Source organism: Brienomyrus brachyistius, chromosome 1 (genome assembly GCF_023856365.1).
Source record: "Brienomyrus brachyistius isolate T26 chromosome 1, BBRACH_0.4, whole genome shotgun sequence".
NCBI lineage: Eukaryota > Metazoa > Chordata > Actinopteri > Osteoglossiformes > Mormyridae > Brienomyrus > Brienomyrus brachyistius.
In genome coordinates, this window is record NC_064533.1 from 29,895,325 (window position 1) to 29,917,864 (window position 22,540).

Sequence of the window (22,540 nt, forward strand, 5' to 3'; positions counted from 1 at the left end):
TGAATTACCCAACTCGGTTTATAAGGACATATCCTTCAGGTGCAGTGATATTAAAAGGGTCTTTGTATCCATGTCTAAAACCCCATCACATGCCAACTTTAGTTACTACTCTGAAGTAGAAGAGCTATTTTAGAGCAAACATGCTACACTGCGACTGATACCCTTCATAGCGAATTATACTCAGTGCTCATGTCAGAAGGACTCTGCTCTTATCTCGAGGCCCAGTGGTATTATCACTTAAACATCGACTAGAGTGTGCCAACATCTTCAGCAGCACATTCTTCTGTTAACGCTGAGCTAGAAATAACACTAATTTTAAAAGCAGCCACAAGCCTCGTCTCTGTAGATGTTGAACTGTCATACTCAGCCACATCCTGAATGACAGCTAGTCATGGCAACACAAAATTAAACATGCAATCATGTAGGTTTCCTTTCTTTGATAAATGCTTTACCTGGTGCACAGTTGTCTACCAGTGCCCCCAGAGCCTTGCCATCCCTCCAGTCCCGGTTGAAGTTGTTAATGGGGAGCTGCGGAACTTTGTTCTGGATCCAGCCCAAGAGACGCTGCTTAGGGGTTAGTTTCTTAGCATCTTCATCGTCCTCGTCGTCCCACATGGGCATGGAAATGGAGTAGTGTAGGATCAGTGTCCAGATGAGGCCCAGAATCAGCTTCAAGTTCCCATCCACAATGGCCTTGCTGTCTATGTGAACACATGAAGAGGTAGAGATGTGATCAACACTAAATGATAACCAAGGCAGTGGGCTGAGCAGGCTGAACTGGGATGGTGGTTCAGCTCTCTGCTGGCTTTACAAGTTCACCATTTATTTAGTAAATTTTGGAGTTTGCTGTAAATATCTTTCACTCAGTCATACATTAACACTATAATATATGTCTTATAACACTGTAATACATGTCTTTTAATATATAGTAGACTGATTACCCATACAATTAAAAAGTCTGCAATATTATTAAAAATGTTTCCAATATTTTCCCTTGGTAACTGTTTGCACAGGCCTGGGTTATAACCACATTCAGTATTACATGTCATTTTGCCTGGGAATGATCAGTAATGGTGATAGAACCAATCTATCCCTTATTGAATGCAATACCTCACATTGCATCTGAATTCACTTTGATCAGAGCCATTTAGGAAATTGCCCGCCCTTCCCTTCACCCCCAGAATAAGCCTTCTGGCTTTTTGACCTTTGCTTCTATCCCCAACTTTGCTTTTTCACTCTGGTCCCCTGTCCCTGATGAACCATGTAACAATCTATCTGCCTGTTGAACTGTAGCCTAATACCCCCAGGATTGGGGGTATTAGGCCCTGTGTATGTTCTCCCTTTATAATCACAAGTCGAACTAACAGAGGTCAAGAACTGTGACACCAGAAAAAAACTGCATTGGTGCCCAACATGAGACATGACATTGTAATTTATAAGGGTTATAATTGCACTGGGAATGAGATCACATCAGTATGAAGATGCAGCACAAATGCATGTGTTACAATGAGACCTAATTATACCCACATTATTATAATTACTCCTATGCCTTTACTCAACATATAATCACTCTTTATCTTTCCGAATTATTGCTAAACTCAGCGAGACTGTGTAAGATTTCTCATCAGTATGTAATGTACTGCTGCATCGCCATTTAAAACAGCAATTTTTCACGGAAAGAATATGCGCATTTCAGTCAACAAAGAGCTTTTTAGAAGCACAGTGGACACAGAGAAAGACAAAAGCACATTTAAAAGGTAAGAGAAAATTTATGTGAAATTACAGTTAAAAAGACATTTTCATACATTTTTGCTGTTATTACCAATGTGATAATACAACAAAAAAGCAACGTAGAAATGTAGGGAGGCCTCGATAGATTCACTGCCTCAGTAACCTGCCAGGACTGTCAGCTTCCTACAGATGAGCCATGATGGGTGAAAAACATACAGCCTGGATTAGACAAAAAATAGGTTTTTGATGTTGCAGATTTATTATACTTCCGCTGGTCCTGGAGCCCTGATTAAGAATAAAATACTTTATGAAGCCAGAAGGGGAGCCTAGGGGGTGTTCCTAAATGATGGGGTGTAAACCTCACATTGACCTCCCCCATTTCTTAGAATGGCCTCAAGACATAAAGGTCATGCGTGCACCTAATGAGCTGGTGAGTCACTGCATTGAGTTTTTAACTTAACCTCCTTAATAATCCCCTCCTCACTGACACTTTCATTCACACTGTCTCCTCTCACTTACTTTCCCGGATGAGGTAAGACATCTGCCTGTGACATTTTATCTCTGTTGCTAAACTTAAAAGTGTTGTGCAGTGAGACTGGACTCTATATTTCCTACACAGAAGTAGTTTGGTCATCGGTCGGAAAAAACGGTAGAGATAATCACTATGTGATCAGGAAGAGCTGTTTCAAACAAACACACTGATCTAAAACATCCTTTGGCTAATGATATATCAAGTGATGTTTCATCAGAGGTATCTGCCCCCCCACCCTCACTAACTACCTCACACATAGGGCCTCTCCTGTGAGTCTCACTTTGGATGCATAGCTATTTTAAACTTCTGTTCCTGGAGGCGTGCCAGAGTCTAGGTGCCTGTCTCACTCTTTGGGCTTGAAGCTTAGCAAAAGCGAACAGCACCCCGTTCCTACATACAAAAGCAACATGGTGTCCACTAAGCATGTCAGAACTACCCAGCAAAAATATGGTCAGTTTTATCCACTAATCAGTATTTATAAGATAAAAATAATCCTGCAGAATTATGTAGAATGAAATCTATGTCTATGGCTGCTAGTGTATGGATATCTGTTATGTGTGTGTGTGTGTTGGTGTGGCAATGTAAGTAAGGGAGTCAGTATCTCAAAGTGTGTGACTGTGCGTGGACAACTGGCACTTAATGTGAAGAGTGCAATGTTAGGGCAGGGTTTCCTGGAGAGGGCACGCTGGTGACAGCTGTTTCAGTCGTTTCTTGGCATGCTCCTGGAGTTACTCTTCTAGAACTTGGAACTACATCTAGAGACATCACAGGAAACATCTTTCAAAAATGATCTCCTGTGAGCTTAATGCCATTCAGAAGTGCACCTCTTTCGTTTATGGTCTCTCATCTTTTTTTTTTTTTTACCTTTTACCACCTTTCACTGGATGTACGTGGGAATGGAGAGTGTCATCGACTTGGGATGTGAGATTTATGACCCCCTGACCCTTGACCTTTATGACTGTGGTCAGCTTGCGAACAGAAGGAGACGATCATAACATCGCCATTTCCATTTACTTTGACATTTGCGACTGCTGCAACATAATTCGTATGTACTTCAAGCCACATCTATCTAGGTATGCTTTCTCTACAATATTTCCACAACACCCAGTCTGGTCATACATTTTCCACACACAGAAAATGGGTTTGTTGTGTAAACATGGATTGATATACAGAAAAGAACACACACTGTTTCATATACCTATATCCTCTGGTATTTGAAGTTAATGGCAATTTTACTTCCAGTGGTCCTGAGACTCTCGTTAAAATGAAGAAACACCCTAACATTTTAATCAAAAAATATTATTAGCTTTGCTGAAATAATGCTACGTCTGGACAACAAAGCACTAATAATATCCAAAAATTACTGAAAATCTTAAAGTAAACTAAACTTTGTTTAAACTTTGAAGAGACCAGGAACAGGCATCGACTTCCAGCATGTCATATAACACACCATAAAAGATTCTATACATAGCTCTGCGATAATACATCTGAAGGTACTCTTCAACAAAACAAAACGTTATCAAATTCCATTCATTTTCCATAACCACTTTTTCTTCGTGTGGTTGCAGTAAGCTTAGAGACTTCCCCAAAATAGTGCACTAGGCAGCGGACAAGCTGAATACGATGCCAATTCATCACAGGACATACAGCGAGAGTAATTTCGAGACCCCACCTAGCTGCATGTGTCTGAACTACATGATGAAATCGGAAGAGTCAGAAGGAGACGGCAGCAATGATATGCAAAATTCACACACACAGAGGCAGGGGATAGACTCATAGACACATACCCCCGACAGTATGCAGCTACATTGCTATTCACTGAGCCTCCACTCTATTCATGTCTTCGACTTGTAATTGTACACATTTCCAGTAATAATGAATAAGCTTCTAATAAACCTCACTGGAAAATATAATAAATTGAAGTACCGTAGCGATATGTGTGATCTAAATAAGAATAAAAAACATACAAACCAAGTAACACATTAAACCTATTCTTTTGTAACCGTAATAGTCTTAGAGGAACATTACTGCAGAAATTGTGATTATGAAATCATATCAATTAGGTCAACCGAACCACTTATGAGCTTAGGTGGCTCAACACACAAAATGTCAGGTGACCAATGACTTATTCAAAATGTCTAGTGAGTTATATACTATATATTATTTATATCCACGGCCAAAAAAAAAAAAACCACAAACTTTCAGAAACCTATCCATTAATGATTTTCGGGAACTCAATAAAAAGCAATAAATACAGGATCTGTTTTGCATTTACAAATGAAAGATTATGATGGCATGCTTGTAAAGATACATAAATTCCCTAAACTGCTCATGGGACAGACGCACATGTCCAACAATGTCTAGCCATCATTCCACCTTTCCAAATTACATATCGTTCATAGGGACCTCGATCCTATCCTAGAGATTACACGGTACCTGTACATATGACGATTTTATCAAATGCAGTAAAAATACATAGACTCTGACCTACCTATGGATACCAGTTTGATGTGTTCTCTCTCCAGGAATTCCAGCGCCACTGATACATTTTCCAGTTTCATTTGTCGGAAGTTCGGTCTTACGTTATGTTTTCTGTACATTTTCTTTTGGCTCAAAACCTCCAACAGACTGATTAACTTAAGCCCATCACTGAAGTCTTTTTGGAGATCGGTTACGGACTTGTTGATACATTTCAGATGTTCATTGCACCACCTGGTAAAGGTGTTCTGCTGGATTTTCTTCCACGGCGCATCCTCGGCCAGGTCTTTCTCTGTGGCCGGTATCTCATCGTCCTGGTCCTCCCAGTTATCGCTGTCTTGGTAGTGCTGAGGCTGCTGTTGGTCGTAATGCGTGCTCATTGTACTTTTGGTTGTCCTTCGCTATTTACAACGGAATTTGTAATAGCCTGAGCGCGTTGGGGGGAAAATTACCTTCAGAAATAACTGATGAAACGTTCAGATGTATCAGACCAAACACTTGTGCCCGGAACGAAACGATGCGTTGAAGATCTTCAAAAAGCTACGTTTTTGCCAGTCAAGTTATACCGGTAGAAGTCTAGGTCTTTATATCAGTGAACGGTTTAAAGAGGTTCCTCAAAAAACCAAGTGAGACAAACCAGAAAAACTTCTCAAACTTGAGCGACTGAATGCAGCGAATGACAGGACAGAGCTTTTAAAGAGACCCCCAACCGCCGCAATGCCTACGTCATAGAAATGGATTCCCTAGAATGCTCTTGTCATCGCCGTATACAACCTAACGATGCTATTTTATCCCTAATGTTTCAGAGACAGTTATGCTGGTTTGGACTGGGTGCAGATAAAAATAAACATAATTGACCCTTTCCACATGATAAAGTTATTTCTGAATCTTTTTGGATTTCGCATTGTTGGAAAATTTAGAAACTGTAAACTTGTGTAGTCACTCTAGGTTTAGCCAACAAAAAAAGAAAATGACAGGAAAATTAAATTAATATTGTAGGACATTATGCACCCACGATTATTTTAATGTCTGAACTGTCCACTAGCGTATAGCACGTACTTGACTCAGCTGAAGGAATTCCCAATTACAAGGTCATATATTAATAGAAATGATCTGATGCAGGAGTAACCCCTTTCCCGTAGGAAGAAGTATTATTAATTTTGACGTCATACAACCAACCCAATAGTTTAATCATCATAAAAGTCTTTATATATTAAGTGGTTTCAAAGTTATTTGAATAGTCAGAATTACAATAAAAAATGTTCCACGTTCCTTTAAAAGTTAAAGAGGTATATGTAAAAATGTAACTTTAGGGACAAAAATGGTTTATTGATCTTCTATTTTCAGTTTTCGTCACTTCTTCAATGAGTGTATTCAAATAGTGAATTTAGAACAGGATTATTGATCTACGGGGTTAATATTGTTTGCCCTGGCAATCACCCGTCACTTTGCGCATGTCAGGGTAACTGTTCAGAGTGTGTGAGCCATTCATGCCTAGGTGAAATATGAGACAGGATCCCTGTGTCATTCCCTACTAATGGACTTGGTGTCTTCCGGGTTAATAATAGTTGTTATTATATTATGACAAGTGGTGAGAATATCACATGTCTTTGACTGAGTACCTATAAATGTACGCATATATTAAATTAAATTAAATTAAATTAACTTAACTGAACTTTGATGATCAGTTCACTATAAGCAAGAATTATCATGGTTTGCTGGAACTATCCATAGAGAATAAGCATTGGGTGTGTTTTATTTTGAATGTCAGCTCTACATACAACGGTCACATTAACTACAGATGCCATATCATGTATGGCTTTGAACATGGCACATTACAGAACATACAATCTCTTAAAATACAGCCCCTGTCTAAGACCCAGGAAATACCACCTACATGAGAGATTCAGGGGTGTTGTATTAAATGCACCTAAAATTAGATTTATTATACTTTATGTAGTTTGACAACTATTTTAAGCCTTAATATTTCAAAGTGCATTCTTTGTAATTACTTATGACAACTGCCAAAGCAGGCTGTTTAGTTTTCTTCTTTCGTAGTTAGTTCTTGTATTATATATGAAAGATAACTATGTGCCCTTAAATTTAAATGACCGATGACAGTAAAAATCCACACATGAAAAGATTATGTTCTTCTATCTACTATACTTCTACTATACACACTATCATATCTTGTTTAAGCTGTTGCTCCATTTGTAAACCATGAAGAAGATCACAGCCATGGGCTGACTCTGAAATGAACGTGACTCAGGACATGGTACGGCGCTGACCAGAGTCAGCGTAAATAGGAAGCATGACACCCAGCTTTTGACCTTAAGAGCTGCATGCTGAGAAAACGTTCTACCCTCGCCTTTCTGCCACTCTGGCATTTGAAACACTTGTGAGCATGTGCTCACACACACACACACACACACACACAGCCAAGTTATGCATTTTATTTATAGTGCGTCTGCTCAGTGTTATGTTTTGTAAAATAAAATGAAGAAAATCATTAAAGGGTCTTTCTTCAATATTCTTTAACTGTCATTATGGCTGAAAGGCCAAAAGAAGTAACTCGCCCCCAGTGAAACTCCAGACTTGTGCTGTGGATCTACCAGTTTTTGACTTGTGCAGGCACTCTGCAGACTGTCCAAGTCATAAGTAGTAAGTAGTAGTAGCTGCTGGATAGGCACAGGATGATGTCCTGGTTATTGATGCAACTGTGAAGTGGCTCAAATTTGAATGTATCCATTGGCTGGATCCTCTCATTTCTTTACCATGGACAAGAACGTGGTCGACAATTGTCTTCCTAATCTCATTTGAAACTTGATGTCTTGCTTCTTTTCTTCATCCTCCTTGACAATCCTTCACCCTTCTCACCACCTAGTTTTCAGATTCATTGTTAGATGTTGGGGTCTATTTTATTAAGCAGAGAGCTCACCTGAATGCTAGTGAGGATCAAAGAGCAATGTCATCCACTGTGTTTGGAGCAAATGGGCAGAGGCAGCTACAGAATTTGAACTGGTGACCTACTGCCACAGGTTCAGAACCTTAACCCACACTACTATATTCAACCTGCATTACTGCATTCTCATTGTTTGGTTGTACTATTTGAAAAATGTTTTTAAAATGAAACTTGTAAATGCTTAAGCCATGAGTCACACACCAAGATGCATGAGTTTTGCTTTGGGATGATATAGGTTATGCAAAAAAACATTTAGGAGATCTTCAGTTCTGCTTGTATTATGCTTTTTTGTATAAAGTTTGGCCAAAAGAGTTATCATTTAGGTACCTTAAGAAAACGGTTTGAAATATCGTGTTCAAAGGTTTTTATTGCTTTTTAAGAAACTGTGAAATGAACAGAAGCTCTTTAATTTACAGGAAAGGTACAAGTTAAAAAAAAACAGGTGCCACAAAAACAATGTATTGATTAGGATCCAGGAGATGCTTGGCAACACTGTCCTTCACTGCTCCAGCACTAGATACTGACTCTTCCTTTTTCTTATCCCACTCTACAATACAGTTAAAATCTTCCATCTGACGACGATGGTTAAAAATGACCATCACAGAGGATTTAAGACTGTTCATTAAAGTACTAAAAAGTGAAATGTTAAGTTGTTCTTTCAGGACCAGAAATAACTATCCCAACCTTCTCTATTGATGCACCCCACAGAGCAGCTATGGTAAATGAGAATAGAAAAAAAAAACACTTTGCATCTAACTGCGAATGACCACCTCACTTTATAAATGCATCTTTACGCAAGTCATTCTGAAGTATATCAGTTAAGTGCTGGCAGCAGTGGGTTAAGCCTCTGTGGCTGTGATCAGCAGGCTGCCAGTTCAGCTTCAGCAAAATCATTACATGTCTGTGGGCCCCTTGAGTAAGGCCCTTAATCCCCAGCTCTAGGGATGTTGCATGCTGGCTAACTTTGCGCTGAGACCGCCCCAACCTTCAGCTGTTTGTGCGTCTCATGGAGATGAAGACAGGGTAGGCAAAAAGAGAATTAATAAGGTATCACTATTCTGAAAGGAATGTTAAATTTAATTAAAATATCTTGGTTCTCTCAGAATCTTGTAATGACAATACTAATGACACAATGTTTTTTTTACAACGTGGGACAATGGCATGGGGTGGCATGGTGGTGCAGTGGTTAGCACTGTTGCCTCACACTTCTAGGACCTGGGTTCAAGTCTCCACCTGGGTCACATGTGTGTGGAGTTTGCATGTCCTCCCCATGTCGTTGTGGGGTTTCCCCCCACAGTCCAAAGACATGCTGAGGCTAATTGGAGTTGCTAAATTGCCCATAGGAGTGAGAGTGAATGGTGCGTGAGTGTGCCCTGCGATGGGCTGGCCCCCCCACCCTGCCTCGTGCCCATTGCTTCTGGGATAGGCTCCAGACCCCCCGTGACCCAGTAGGATAAGCGGTTTGGTAAATGGATGGATGGAACAACGGCATGATTTTGTTACTGGCGGTACTTTTTGTACTCAGAAAAACTGCTGGTAGTGTCTCTGAGAATTCACACACTGAAATGTCGTTTACTGGATAACTATAGCTAAGCTGGTAACTATACTGCAACCTGATCAAAAGTGAAAAAATAAAAGTTAAAAAACTCAACTGGATTGTGCACAATTAACTTCACTACAAAAAAAGATGACGGTAACAATGCTGCTGACTAAAGAACAAACTCCTGATAATGGTGACAGTGACTCACTCGCAGTGGCAATCCATTTTGTCCATCTTCATCAATGTGGGCATCTTTTTTCTTACAGTGGGCAAGTGAGGGCAAGGTCTCCCATCTGAAAAGCTTCTTCTACCTGAACAAATAACTTCTTAAAGCACATTTCTTTGACAGAATGCAAAACTAGAGTCAAACTTGTTGACGATTACGTTGCCCACGTAGCATAGAATTAAAAACAGTTGTTCACTGTCCTCCTGTTACTGTAATATTCTGGGAAGTTGTGATTGTTCAACTTCACCTACCAGACATACATATGAGGTGATTGAGGTATTGATTGATTCTGTTCACGTATGGACTAATCATCCAGAGATTCTAATACGTCGTCCATGATTCACCCATAATTTTATTGTGCCAAGGTTGAACTGCAGAAAACATATTTTTTACTGGTCACTTATATAACTTGTTTCTCATGAATAATTGGTTTCTCACAGAAAGAGTTAGGACACCTGTCTTGTCCTTCTCTTGGGAAATGGACGCTTATCTTGTCTCTCGCAGGAGAGAATGGAACTTGTTGCTCATGTTTTGTCCTCATAGAAAGAGCTAGGAGGCCTATCTTGTCTATCTCGGGGGAAAGGGAAAACATTGTCCAAAATGCTTCATAACCGCAAGCGCAAACAGCTTCACCTGGACAGGAATTGGAGAACGAGGAGCACATGTCAGCTCGCCCCCTGCTCGCACGTGTACTGCTCTCATAGTAGTATAAAGGAAGGGGGAGAACTCAGTACTGCACGGAGTTCAGCCGTGGGATAGAGTGCGCATCGTCCAGCACTTTCTCGGGACTCACATGCTGCTCTCCTACAAGGACTGAAAGGGGCTCCCCAGTCCGTGTGTGAAGGTGGGCGATGAAGGCACATCCGAGTGTGAATAGCTTTGCAGCTGCTGAAGCATTTTAATCATTACAAGGACTACTGTCAAATGCTTATGATATTTCCTAATTTCGTAAACAAATCATTTTGGACTAATTATCCATGTTTGTGGCATTTCATAATTTTACCTTCATCCATCCATCCATTTTCCAAACCACTTATCCTACTGGGTCGTGGGGGGTCCGGAGCCTATCCCGGAAGCAATGGGCACGAGGCAGGGAACAACCCAGGATGGGGGGCCAGCCCATCACAGGGCACACTCACACACCACTCACTCTCACACCTATGGGCAATTTAGCAAGTCCAATTAGCTTAAGCATGTTTTTGGACTGCGGGGGGAAACCGGAGTACCCGGAGGAAACCCCACGACAACATGGGGAGAACATGCAAACTCCGCACACATGTGACCCAGGCGGAGACTCGAACCCGGGTCCCAGAGGTGTGAGGCAACAGCGCTAACCGCTGCACCACCATGCCGCCCCTAATTTTACCTTATTATATTCAATAATTTTGTAATCATTAAAGAGACTACTTACTATTGCTTATCGTATTTCATGATTTTGTCTCACTTTATATCAGAATTTGTATCACTTTTAATAAAATATTTCTGAACAGACCGAAGCGTGTCTGTCTGTTCCTTCGAGAGCCCTATATCTCCCTCCTGTATTAAAATATTGATCACCTGGCACTGAAGACAGGTAATAAAATGTATTAACTTTGATAAGAAATGTAGCATTTTGTGCAAGGCGAACATTTGTAATTATGTTAACTACAACAAAAAGTCAAAATAAGAGTATGGCAACAAATTTGTTAGACAAAGCAAGCAGTTAATAATAAAACATCAGTTGTTAAGCAAGGCCAATGATACAAAAGATACAGCAGACCAAGGATGACTATTTTTGGGCAGAGGACAACCCTACTCTGAAAGAAAAAAATACTGGAGGCGGCAATCCAGTTTTCCCTCTAGGGCATGGCATGGAGGACTACTCTACGGAACACCAAATGAAAAAGGATTAGTGTTTTTGTTTTTTTTTTTACCTGAACCTAAAGCAGCTGGTTATCTTTCAGAAACAAAAAAACAAGACATTTAACTAATCCATAATTCAGAAACCAGTTTAGAACATCCCGGAAACCTTTCACAACTTCAGTTAAAAGAAGAAAGTAAAGCTCCGCATATTGGGGGCTGACACTATTTTAATGGTTGCTGCCTGCTAAGCTAAGAGGCATCTGGGGCTGCAAGGCAACAATGTTTGTTCAGTTGGTAATTATATCCACAGACTTCCAGTCGTAAGTGTCTAAACACTTATGAATGGAAGACTTGACCCACTTTACCATTAAAACACCACTAATGAAAAATACTTTGACTTCACAAGGCGAAATGTGATCTGCTTTCACCCTTCATATGTCACTACTAAGCAGAATTGCTTTAATTTTTGGCCAAGTCATCTTATATATGATCAGTTCTATTTCCTCAACCATATAATGTGTCTAGAAATTTGAAAACGATCCTACAAATACCAATATTTTTTGGTTACTGCCTAACAAGACCAAGTGTCAAAACTGCCCTTTTCTTTGATATCACAATGTAGTGCTGCAGTAATTTTGAAGTGATCCATCTCAAAATGTAAATGAGTTCCAGTTGATCACTATTCTGAAAGAAATGTTGAGTTTCGCAAAAAAAAAAAAAAAAATCTTGGTTCTTTCAGAATCTAGTAGAGACTATTAATGAGACTATTTAATCCGCATAGTGGTCCACCATACCTCAAGACCACAAAGTCTGAATAAAGTTCTGTTAAAGTTATCTTAATAAAAAAGTGTCTCCACTGACAGGGGACCAGTCCAAAAAGCACATGTATTCCCCACAAGGGAAATACAATTATGCTTCATGAAACAATTGAATGGCTCAATCGGATTTCTGTGGTACTTTCTCCCCCTAGTGGGCCTGCAAAAAATAACATTGTTGATCTTTTACCACGGATGCAAAGTGGTAGTATAAAACCAGAAGGTGCTGTTCCTAAAAAAAACACACATTTTCAAATAGATGTAATGTATTCATTTTTCAAAAACTTTATTTTTTTCTAAATAGTTTACTTACTGATAGAAAAAGAACCAGAAGCACATCAGAATTGCATCCTTACTGTATAATATCATATTACTGTACAACAGTAAACCAAAAAAACATGAAGAGACCGTACATTTCCAATAATCAGGCTGTCATGTAGTTACGGTGAACGTAACGCCTCCTTTGGGCAAGATGGAATGAAATACACATCCTCCAAAACTAATTCAGTAGGGAATCTAAACTAATTTGTAGTTTAGGACCTTTTCAAATCCCAAGTTTATATATATAAAAATACATGGCATTATTGACAAGTGCCACAATATATAAAACTCAATTTCTTTTCTGATTTTTAATGCTTAAATAGTTATTTGGGGGGAAAGAGAAAAAAGCAGAAGCAGAGAGACAACTATTAAACAAATAATTATACTGATATTCAAAATTACAAGTTTAAACCACTTATTGTACAATTTTAAACTGTGGCTTTATTGGAACTGGTTCAATTACCCTGTTTTTATGCAAAAGCAAAAACGTTAACAGTCTGACAGACTGGATGCACTTAAAACTCGTCATGGTCATAATTGAGTGGCACTGAGCTGAGAATGTTGTTCTTTTGGAGTCAGCAGTCTTCCAGTCTATGTTAATGTTACTACTGTGGTATAAAAACATGGTAAGAGTACCTAAGACAAGAGTTAGGGAGTTAAATGTTACAGTCAACAAAAACAATATTATGTACACAATTCATGTTTACTTCCTACTGCAATATGTACATGACATCCAATATGTTTGTAGTCAAGAATTATTTTGTGTGCTTAAATGAATCCAATGAGAGTGAATGAATGAGAATCAGTCACAGTAGCAGATACTAAAATTTAGAGAATGAGCTCACTGCATGTTGTTAATGGAAGGGGCCGTGTAGGTTTGGAAACGCTCATGGGCTCTCTGCTTGCTGAGTAGAGATAGCGTCATGGTGTCAAGAGACTCTTCCAGACCTTCGTCCTGCTCAATCTCTACGGTGTAGTCGTTCGCCTGTCAGACAGAATGCCACAGCAAGTGAAGGAAAGCTCTGCATTGGAGCAAGGACTATGGTTAATGCACCCACTGAATGGGCTGTCCAATGAAATGAAACAAAAAAGGAATACAAAAAAGCTAAATATCAACTGTAGAAAGCACGTTCCTGACATCTCAAAAAGGCAAAACACACACCTTGATATTTTTAGGCAGAACAGTGATACATGATACGCAGTATATCTCTGTATTTTCTATGCAGTGGGCTGAATATTCGGTTGTAAATCAGTCACACGTGAGATGTCACAAACATTTATTAAAAGTACGTGATCAAAAAAATTCAGATTGCAAATATACAACTACAACTTCTCAGTATAGGCAAGTTGTTTATTTCAAACAGAATCCCAAAAAAAGATTATGCCTATAAACTACAGAGTTCCTGACGGGACCTGTGCAAAAATTTAGAATGTTTTGATTTTAGATCTGAATTCTGGGATTCAGTGCAACTTCACAAACAAAACTCTTGTGCTGTTTACAGCCAAGAAGAAATATTATAGGTCTCTATTAAAAATATTTGCTCATACTATTTTAATGCAAAATTAAAATATATCACTATAAACAGTACAGTCTCATCCTATATCTTGATTGAAAATACATCAATATACCATCAAAATTCGTTACACCAGCCAGACCTACAAAAAAAACTCAACTTTATAACTCTACCCGTTAAATATAAAGACCTTGGAAACTGATTTTGATATTACATGTAAGAGTTATATCCTGTCAAAGAAGCCAGGTTGCATTGACAAAATTAAGTGACAGGTGTTTAGATTTTTTTTTTTTTTTTTTTTATTAAAATTATTATTTAAAATTACTTACCAGCTGCAATGAAGCTAGCATGTAACGACACACTTCATGATTGTCCTTTCCTTGTACCAAAGAGGCGAACGACAATCTCTGGCCAATGTCTCTGAACATGGACACCACATTGTTGCCGTAGCTGTGAATGTCAAAAGGCGGCCTCTCCTCCTGAGGTGAATAGGAAGTGCATTATGAAGACTGTAGCTCTGCAGATAATCTAGACAATTTCTATTTCTAATGTTTCATTATGTGGTCATGTGCATGTTTCATCGTTTTAAATAACAATGGCAAATACACACACACGCAAATCTCCATGCTAGAGGCCTGCAATGTAGTTCTTATTACTGTCATTTGCCGCCAGTTTTTGTAAAATTACAAAAGAAAAAAGAAGCACATTTATTCATCCTTATTTCCCCTCGAAAGTGACACAAATGAAGACATTCAAAATGACTGAAAACAGCAGAGTGCAGGGAATCAGCAGCCGTAAAAATCCCTTTTATACTGGCATTTAACATTTTAAATTGCATTTTATATACATCTTTAATTACAATAACCATATTTGTTTGAAGATACATGTTTTCCTTAAACACTAGATGAAATTTGACATGTGCTCTACCTCTTCAGCCAGCTGAGGGCCGATCTTCTCTTCCCAGTCCTTCACACGTCGTGACAGAACCGTCTCCTGGGCATACTTTTGAGAGTTCACGAGGAAGAGCTCCTGTAAAGTCACATGAGTTGGTCAGATTGACCTTGATTTACATAAACACAGGACCTACCCTTCCCCAAATTAGGGACTACACGCACCACATTCCTCCTGACCAGGTCCTCATAGCTCATCTTCTCCGTTTGGGAAGCTGACAAAGCACAAGCAACATATTACAATCGCAGCCAGTAACACACACACACACACTACTAACGAAACCAATGTTTCCCAACCTGGTTCTCAAGGACTCCCAGACAGTCCCCGTTTTTGAGCTGGGAGGGAACAAAAAACAATGGACTATCTGAGGGTCCTCAAGGACCAGGTTAGGAAACACTGGACTTAACAGATTCATCACTGTGCGATGAATCATCATTGTGTGTTCAGTGGCTGGCTTTTCAGTACCTGTTATGGGCAGATTCTGCTCCTCCAAGACTGCTGGCTGCTCCTCATCTAAATAGTTCTCATGGTCAGAGAAATCATCTGTGAAAAGGCCAGGTTGTCACTCAGCACTGATTCCCTACTGAACTTCCTTCTGTGCCAATAATCCTGCTTCCAAGTGCAATTCTTCCTTCTTAAATAAAGTATGAAGGACTTTATTTCAGATACTAATAACTATTCTACTGAATAAACAAAGGTGTAGCAGGATGACTCAAACCCTCCCCATCCCCAAGCAGGCTCACCCCCGGCATCCTGGTCCTGGATCATCTCATGCTGAGCCTGCAGCTCTTCAGCCTGCCTCTCGGCATCCTCTAGCTCCAGCTCATTAGGAAAAGACATTAAACCCTGAAATATTATCAGCAGAGATCATCTCACTACTGAAGCTGGCCAAGAAGGAGCTAATAACAGCAAAGTTTGTTCAGAGTATAAGAATATAGCATATACTAAGCGTATTGTAAATAAATGGCATGTACCGCTTTTCTCTGGAAAGTTTTCTGCATCTTCTGTCTTTCCTTCATGTGACTCCAGTAAATATCCAACAGGTCTGAGAAACAAATGCATCCATTGACAGAACAGGTCATGATCATTCATTGTCTAAATAAAACAAGTAATAAACCATATAACTACATTTGTTTGTATAATAATAATACTGCTGAAAGAATGGGTGTATGAATTTTTAAATACAGATTGCTTAAAAATACAATCTAAGCATTTAAAAGGAAAACTTCAGTTACCTGCAAAGGTAGGCCCCTTTTTTGGTTTATGGTTAGATGCTTCGGATGCTACGGTAAGAAAAACAAAACCTCATACGTTTTTAGGAAAGTATTACTCCAGCTGGACATACACAGTTCATTCATCTTAACCTAAGGCACAATGACCTTATGGCCCCAACAGGTGCCCCAAGTAATCTGAATTCTATGCACATGATATGAAACACTGTACATAATATTAGCAAACTCACATGTGCCATTGAACCAGCTCATGAAATCCTGAATTTTGGAAGTTCCTTTCCTCTTCCGTTTGTTTCCAGACACGTCCTGCACGCCCCGTGGAATGGTGAATTGTTTCCCTAAGAATTTAAAACATGTACTTATCAGTCTACACACTGTCAAAGGCTATGACCAAAACACAGCTATCATATTCACCAAGAAAAATCCTTTCGATTTTAAACAATATCAGACAACTTAAATGTTTAATATATGAATGTGATTCAACACTGCATTTAAATGACTAAAAACTGATAAAAAAAAAAAAGTCATTAATCTCAGACACTACTACTGCGTGACAGGAATATGAAGGCATGTTCTTACCCATTTTAAGAGGCTTCTCCTCTGAGGTAGAGAAAGGGTCCAGCCATTGCCAAAGATCTGGGAGTTCCTAAAACAGAGGATACACTCATAAACAATAGGACAACATAAAGTGTAATAATAGTAGAATCCCTTTTTGAACCATGAAACCTTGTTTTGATACCTTCTGCTGCTCTGGGGGGTGTTGAGTAGCTGGTCTTTCCCTTAGCATTCGCTTCTCATTGGGAGCCTGAGGAAACAATAAGAGACACACACAGACCTATGTGAATAAGAACTTAACATATAGCTCCTTTTTAAAGACAAAAAATACTGTTCTTACATGGAAGAACATTGTAGTCCTCCATGCCCACCCCCCCCCATACACACATACACACACAACATGGAATGTACCTGATGTCTATCCACATGTGGGCTGGGAGGCTGGTCCACCTCTATCCCACAGTCTTCCAGAGGTAGGAAGACATCGGCCTCATTTCTGTTCTCTGTGCATATAACACAAAATGCATAAAGACATTTCCCTGAGATAACATAGCGCTATATGTACACAGTCTTCGCCAACAAGGAACCACTTTGTTAAAGCTCCATGTTGAAACTTCACCATAAGGGAACTGTGCAGGTTCCTCATCTGGTGCTGCAGATAGGTTAAGGACTGGTAATGGGGCGTCATCATCATTGCCATCAGGGGCAGCTCCACAGCTTCCATCTAAGCACAGAAATGCAAAATAATGTGCTTCATTCTGTCTAAGAATGAACCATCAATTATAGCGGTTGCTACAAAAGCATGCTTAAGTAACACTTCCACAGCATCCAATCCGAACTTGATGCATGGCTGAAAACCCATGAGTTGGAATTTACACCTCACTCACCAGAATTCCACTGTGTCTTTGCCTTTAAGAAATGTGATGGTGAGAGACCTGGGTCCAGCCGGATGATCCCACTGGCATGGGGTGTACAACTGTTCATGCGGAAGTCCCTGCAGCTGGCAAGCAACTCCCCACGACAGCTGAGTGACAAACAAACAGTAAGTCAAAGGTCGCAAAACTGAACCATTGACTTTTTACAAAGGTGGATTCACTCATTCCAAACTCCTTCTCAGGGCACAAAGCACAGTTCCATTTCACACCAACCCTTACTGGTTTGGTAGAAATACCTGTAAAGAGGGTTCTTCTTTTTCTCCAGCTCTTCAGCAGGTATCAGAGGTTCTGGTGTGAGGGCAACAATCTCCATACCCTAACAGTGTGACCCAGTGAGAAAAGGGAAAAAAATAGTTACCTCATACTCTTGTCAATAGAGAGAGAAGTTTGTAAGGACTGGATATGAACAAAATATGAACTCAAACATACATCAGCGATATCTTTTTTCATGTCAACAGCTGGTGAATTCTTCTCACTGATGTCATCAAGGGTCAAAAACTGGTAGGAGAAATAAAAGTTAAATTTTAAGAAGAACAAAAGTCATTTGAAGATGTCAGTGAGTTGACTAAAGAGGGAGTATTATATTAGATGCTGCATTAAAGTATTATTAAATCCACAGGCAGTTGCATCAGCAAGGCTGTGAAATATGAGTGAATTACCAAGGATTTATAGCTAATATATATTTTCCTTTTGTGAAGGAATTTGATATGTTGTAAAATGGAAAGTACCGGTATATATTCATTGTAATTTTTGAAACAAATGAATTTAAAGCCATCAATCACAGTTTGTTATACTTCCCAATAGTAAAAAAAAAAAAAAAACCTGCCTTTATTTACTTTTTTCTTGCAACTGAATTTGGACCTGTCTTCCAAGTCAAGGCAATCCTCTATTTCATCCTTACCTCCATCTGGTCTTTGTTTGCAACTGTGACATCACTATCTGTACCATCTTGTCCGACAGAAACTGGCTGCTTGTCGCGTCTGTGTGGGGAGAAAAACCAAACCATATTATTAATTTTGTGGTAATGTAAGCATAGTATATATCAACACAAAATTAGATGTTAAAAAACTGAACCACTCATATACTCTTATAGATACCTGACACTGCTCTCGTGCTTATATAACTATTAATATATAAAGAACAATTATTTAAAATTACTTTTTGTTTGAGATTAGGTCCAGAGCCTGATACACCAAAGAATAAAGGTATTCCACCTAAAAGAAAACAACAACAAAAAAAGTTAATCTTCAGTCTCATATCAACCCTAGTCAACAAGGACAACAACAGGATCGAAATTTACTCTCAGGTTACCATGACATGGATGAACACAAAAATCAGTCAAAACATTCACATTTCATTTTGCATCCATGAACAATCCAGCTGTTTTTACTAATTGAAGAACACAGTATCACCCAGAACTGCAGTTTTACTAGATGTTTTTGTTGTTTTGTGTAGCTGTGACACATACACTCTGGAAACTGTATGGGATTAAATTATGGAAGTTAAAATGCAGTCTCTTTGAAATGTATTACACACCTTCTTACTGTAAATACAAGCGGATCCCTGAATCAGCAGTGCCGCCTCAGCAAAGTTCATGGTGGTTTTCCCTTCATCGAATGAAATACATATCTGATCCAACTGTGACATAAGACGAGAGACTGTGACATGTTCATTAAACAATTGCTTTTTATGGTCATTACATTGACAACTCAACAAGACAAATGGTATTTGCACAGATATCACAGTCACTTTCTAACATATTTTTTGCCTAAACTTTAAACTAAGAGAAAATAAACTAAATAGGATATTAATTTTAGTTTATACTGTTTTATCTGAGAAATGTGACTAAAATACTCTTATTGTACTGTTGGTACATTCAGATCAGCAGGGCGTAGACTGCTCTTAGATTAACTGTAATGTGTTAAGTTTGGCAGTTGTCATGTTAGTAGAACTGCATCACATACAAACAGCTAGTACATGTTCATTAAACTGTCATAACGATCACCTCGTCAAGGTACTCCCCCAGCTGAGACGCCACGTCCACCTCCCAGTTTTTAGTGAGATCTCTGATGGGCTGTAGCAGGTGGGCGAATCGGGTTTCTGCTGTGTCCATCATTTCTTACGTTACCTATTCAAAACTCAGCGACAGCAGGGAAAGATAACGTTGAACAGTTAATACGCCATTTCTGCCTGTCATACTAAGTTGTATTTTCACTTTGTTACATTTATATTTTATTTTTAAATGCAGACGCGGTTTCGGCCTCTTAGCATTATAATTTGATTCGTATATTTCTTATTCTACTTTAAAGGTTTAATGTACAGCTTTTCTACACTCACTGTAAACTGTCTGCTACTTTAAACTGGTAAATAAAACTCTGAGGTCCCGTTTACAAAGCCCAGTAGTTACTATATCCTGCACAAATACTTCTACCAGTGATATCAAGCATAAATATTATGAAAATATTACAATAACATTTATGAACACACTAACGGAGAGTATTCGGTAGCTTACAAAAACCGAAAATCAACGGAAACTACATCCAATAAAGCTCAGAGGCCTTACCTTTTTTTAAAAAAAATAAACGTTAGGTATAACCTCTGTATTACTTACAACTTATAAATTAAAAATACATCCAACTATGTCTTAAACGATTTGGATATTTGCATTTTAGGGAAATATTTTTCAAGACCTGAGACCCGGCTGTCTTTGTTTTTCCCGCGTGCGCTACGTAGTACGTACGTCTGACGTTTATTGCCAGGGAAACCGCGCTTTCCGTTTGCTTCCGTGCTTTTCGCATAAGCAGAACTTCCATCGGCGTGCTGAAGAGGGCACTGCTCCCGGTTTCTATCCTTTCCGAATCGTTTGTCCAGATGAAAGCATGCTGAACTATAACCGGTCCTTCCAAGGCTTCGCGGTCCTATAATCGCAGCAAATTATCGCGTAACAAAACTTAAGGACGCAATATTTGCAAGAGCTTGCAAGTTTACTGCAGCTTTTCCGCAATAAAATGCCAACTCAACAGTCCGCTTACATTTGGCTAAAGGGCAGATGCATCTTTTACCCAAAAACTCAGGCATTATAGAGTACTGATGAGCATAGTCTTCACCAGGGACGTTTCTAGCTATCGAAATGATCAGAGGATAAGTCAAGTTTGCCTGGGGCTTTTATTTTTTTGAGACACACATTATTATCAACACAAATTTAATGTTCAACGAAACAGGCATTTAGCCATTGACCATTAAATATTACTAGTATAATTTATCATCATATTATCATTAAAACTAAATAATTTCTCACATCTCACCTTTAGTACCACGAAAACACAAATTCTATGCTAGATTATTATATTACAATATCCGAAATCTTGGATGATATCCCAATTCACAAGATTTAAATGATCATCCCATCCTGGGTTGTTCTTTGCCTTGTGCCTCTAGTGTCCAGAATAAGCTCTGGACCCCGAACAGAACAAGCGGGAACAGAAAATAGATAGATGGGTATATAATCATATAAATAGCTTTCCACTCTCTCTCTCTCTCTCTCTCTCTCTCTCTCTCTCTCACACACACACACACACACACAGAAATTTCATTTTCTCCACTGAAGACTGAAGAGTGTGAGATTCCCATCTCCAATTCTCATTACATTCTATAGGGGAACTATCAATGTTTGGTATGGGAACTGCAAGGTTTCAGACTGCAACACACTGCAGCAGTTAGTGAGGGCAGCTGAGATAGTCATTGGGGTGCCTCTGACTCTGTTGAGAGATATTTACCACAACAGAGCCAGTAACATTGTGGAAGGCCAATTCTACCCACTGCATGGACTTGTCTCTCTTTTGGCAGCTGGTAAATGGTATTTGAAGCATGCATGCTGTTTAACAGCTTTATACCACAAGCCATCAGAAATTTTCATGCACATTCATGTTTAAATCTCTGCCTGGCCAATGGCCACTCTAGTACACTGCATATTATAATATAAAATAGTAGTAATTTACTGTCTATTACTACTATTACTATTACAACATACACAATTATGTTCTGTCAATGAATACTCTATGCCTACTCAAATGCTGCCATATCACTCCATGTGTAATATGAATGGTCACATTTCATCTCATTTATAGTGTGTAAAGTCAGAGGTGTTGGAACCAATGTTGCTATATTTTCCTTGTGTGCGATGATTGATATCCAGCATACTGCTAGGCAGTTCTCTGCCACTTATGTCATGCTTGTTTATATTTAATTATGTTTACAGAAAGTTCCTCAATATCCCATGGCCCTACGTTGTATATTGTTGCACTGTTTAGTGTTTTTGTCCTTTGCACATTGCATTTTGTTATATGTTGATGTATGTTGCAGTGCAGTTCACGGAGAAACGTCATCTCACCTCACTGTGTATGTCTACAGAGCTGTTGAACCTTGGATCCTGGTCCAGCCGACTGCAGCATAATTTGTAAAAACACATATAACGCTGCTTCTGCGTTCAGCAGTGAAACAAGACAACCTGGATCCTATCCTATATAGCACAAGGAACAAGGGGTCCAGAGAACAAGGCAGGGGTATACTCTGGACAGTATTTCAAATCATTGAATGTCTCACAATAACAAACTGTGGGCAATTTAGAGATCCCAGTTAGACTAAATGCGGTACCTAAACAAAATCAACGTTTACTAATAACTAAAAAACTAGTAGGTATGCAACGGTTATGTCCAATTACAAAGAAAAATCCATGCTATTACAAAACCCTAAGTTGTTTTTCTGTTAAAAGAGTAACAAAAATTTACCCCAAAATAGGTTTCGATATGCCGTTTAAGAGTGTACCGTTACAAATAAATTATAGATTTTTAACTGTGGGGCTGCAGGGTGGTGCAGTGGTTAGCACTGTTGCCTCACACCTCTGGGA

The 22,540-nt window shown here is 39.1% G+C and overlaps 2 protein-coding genes across 6 annotated transcripts in view; both read right to left on the reverse strand.

Annotated features, from left to right (window-relative positions):
• Positions 1 to 5,457, reverse strand: part of LOC125744651 (filamin-C-like) — a 28,372-nt gene extending 22,915 nt beyond the window's left edge. Inside the window, exons 1-2 of the mRNA XM_049016696.1 lie at positions 4,755 to 5,457; positions 453 to 701 (exon numbers count right to left, since the gene is read on the reverse strand). Coding sequence (XP_048872653.1) covers positions 453 to 701; positions 4,755 to 5,121 — 616 coding nt within the window. The 5' untranslated portion in view covers positions 5,122 to 5,457. The remainder of the gene's footprint in view (positions 1 to 452; positions 702 to 4,754) is intronic.
• A 6,931-nt stretch (positions 5,458 to 12,388) lies between these two features.
• On the reverse strand, positions 12,389 to 22,162 carry ncaph2 (non-SMC condensin II complex, subunit H2). Of its 5 annotated transcripts, none has more exons than XM_049011647.1 (21): positions 22,025 to 22,162; positions 19,640 to 19,762; positions 19,171 to 19,272; positions 18,793 to 18,848; positions 18,536 to 18,614; positions 18,064 to 18,132; positions 17,871 to 17,950; positions 17,587 to 17,723; positions 17,319 to 17,423; positions 17,111 to 17,202; positions 16,884 to 16,949; positions 16,724 to 16,790; positions 16,375 to 16,482; positions 16,148 to 16,195; positions 15,887 to 15,957; positions 15,656 to 15,758; positions 15,378 to 15,455; positions 15,077 to 15,126; positions 14,889 to 14,990; positions 14,291 to 14,440; positions 12,389 to 13,432 (listed from the first exon to the last, which is right to left on the reverse strand). In XM_049011647.1, exons 2-21 carry the CDS (start codon positions 19,748 to 19,750, stop codon positions 13,289 to 13,291), a joined length of 1,818 nt encoding a protein of 605 aa, XP_048867604.1. In that variant the 5' UTR covers positions 19,751 to 19,762; positions 22,025 to 22,162; the 3' UTR covers positions 12,389 to 13,288. The 5 variants fall into 5 exon arrangements, with proteins under 5 accessions (XP_048867604.1, XP_048867624.1, XP_048867594.1 ...); XM_049011667.1 differs by lacking the exon at positions 22,025 to 22,162 and adding an exon at positions 20,375 to 20,397; XM_049011637.1 differs by lacking the exon at positions 22,025 to 22,162 and adding an exon at positions 20,198 to 20,368.
• Between the last annotated feature and the right edge of the window lie 378 nt (positions 22,163 to 22,540).

Excerpts from the sequence above, each read along its gene's own strand:
- ncaph2 (XM_049011647.1), bottom strand. The coding sequence starts at position 19,750 with ATGATGGACACAGCAGAAACCCGATTCGCCCACCTGCTACAGCCCATC. Across the intron at positions 18,849-19,170 it reads CTTGTATTTACAGTAAGAAG|GTGGAATACCTTTATTCTTT; the intron begins GTGTGTAATACA and ends GTTTTCTTTTAG. Across the intron at positions 13,433-14,290 it reads TGCTAGCTTCATTGCAGCTG|GCGAACGACTACACCGTAGA; the intron begins GTAAGTAATTTT and ends TCTGTCTGACAG.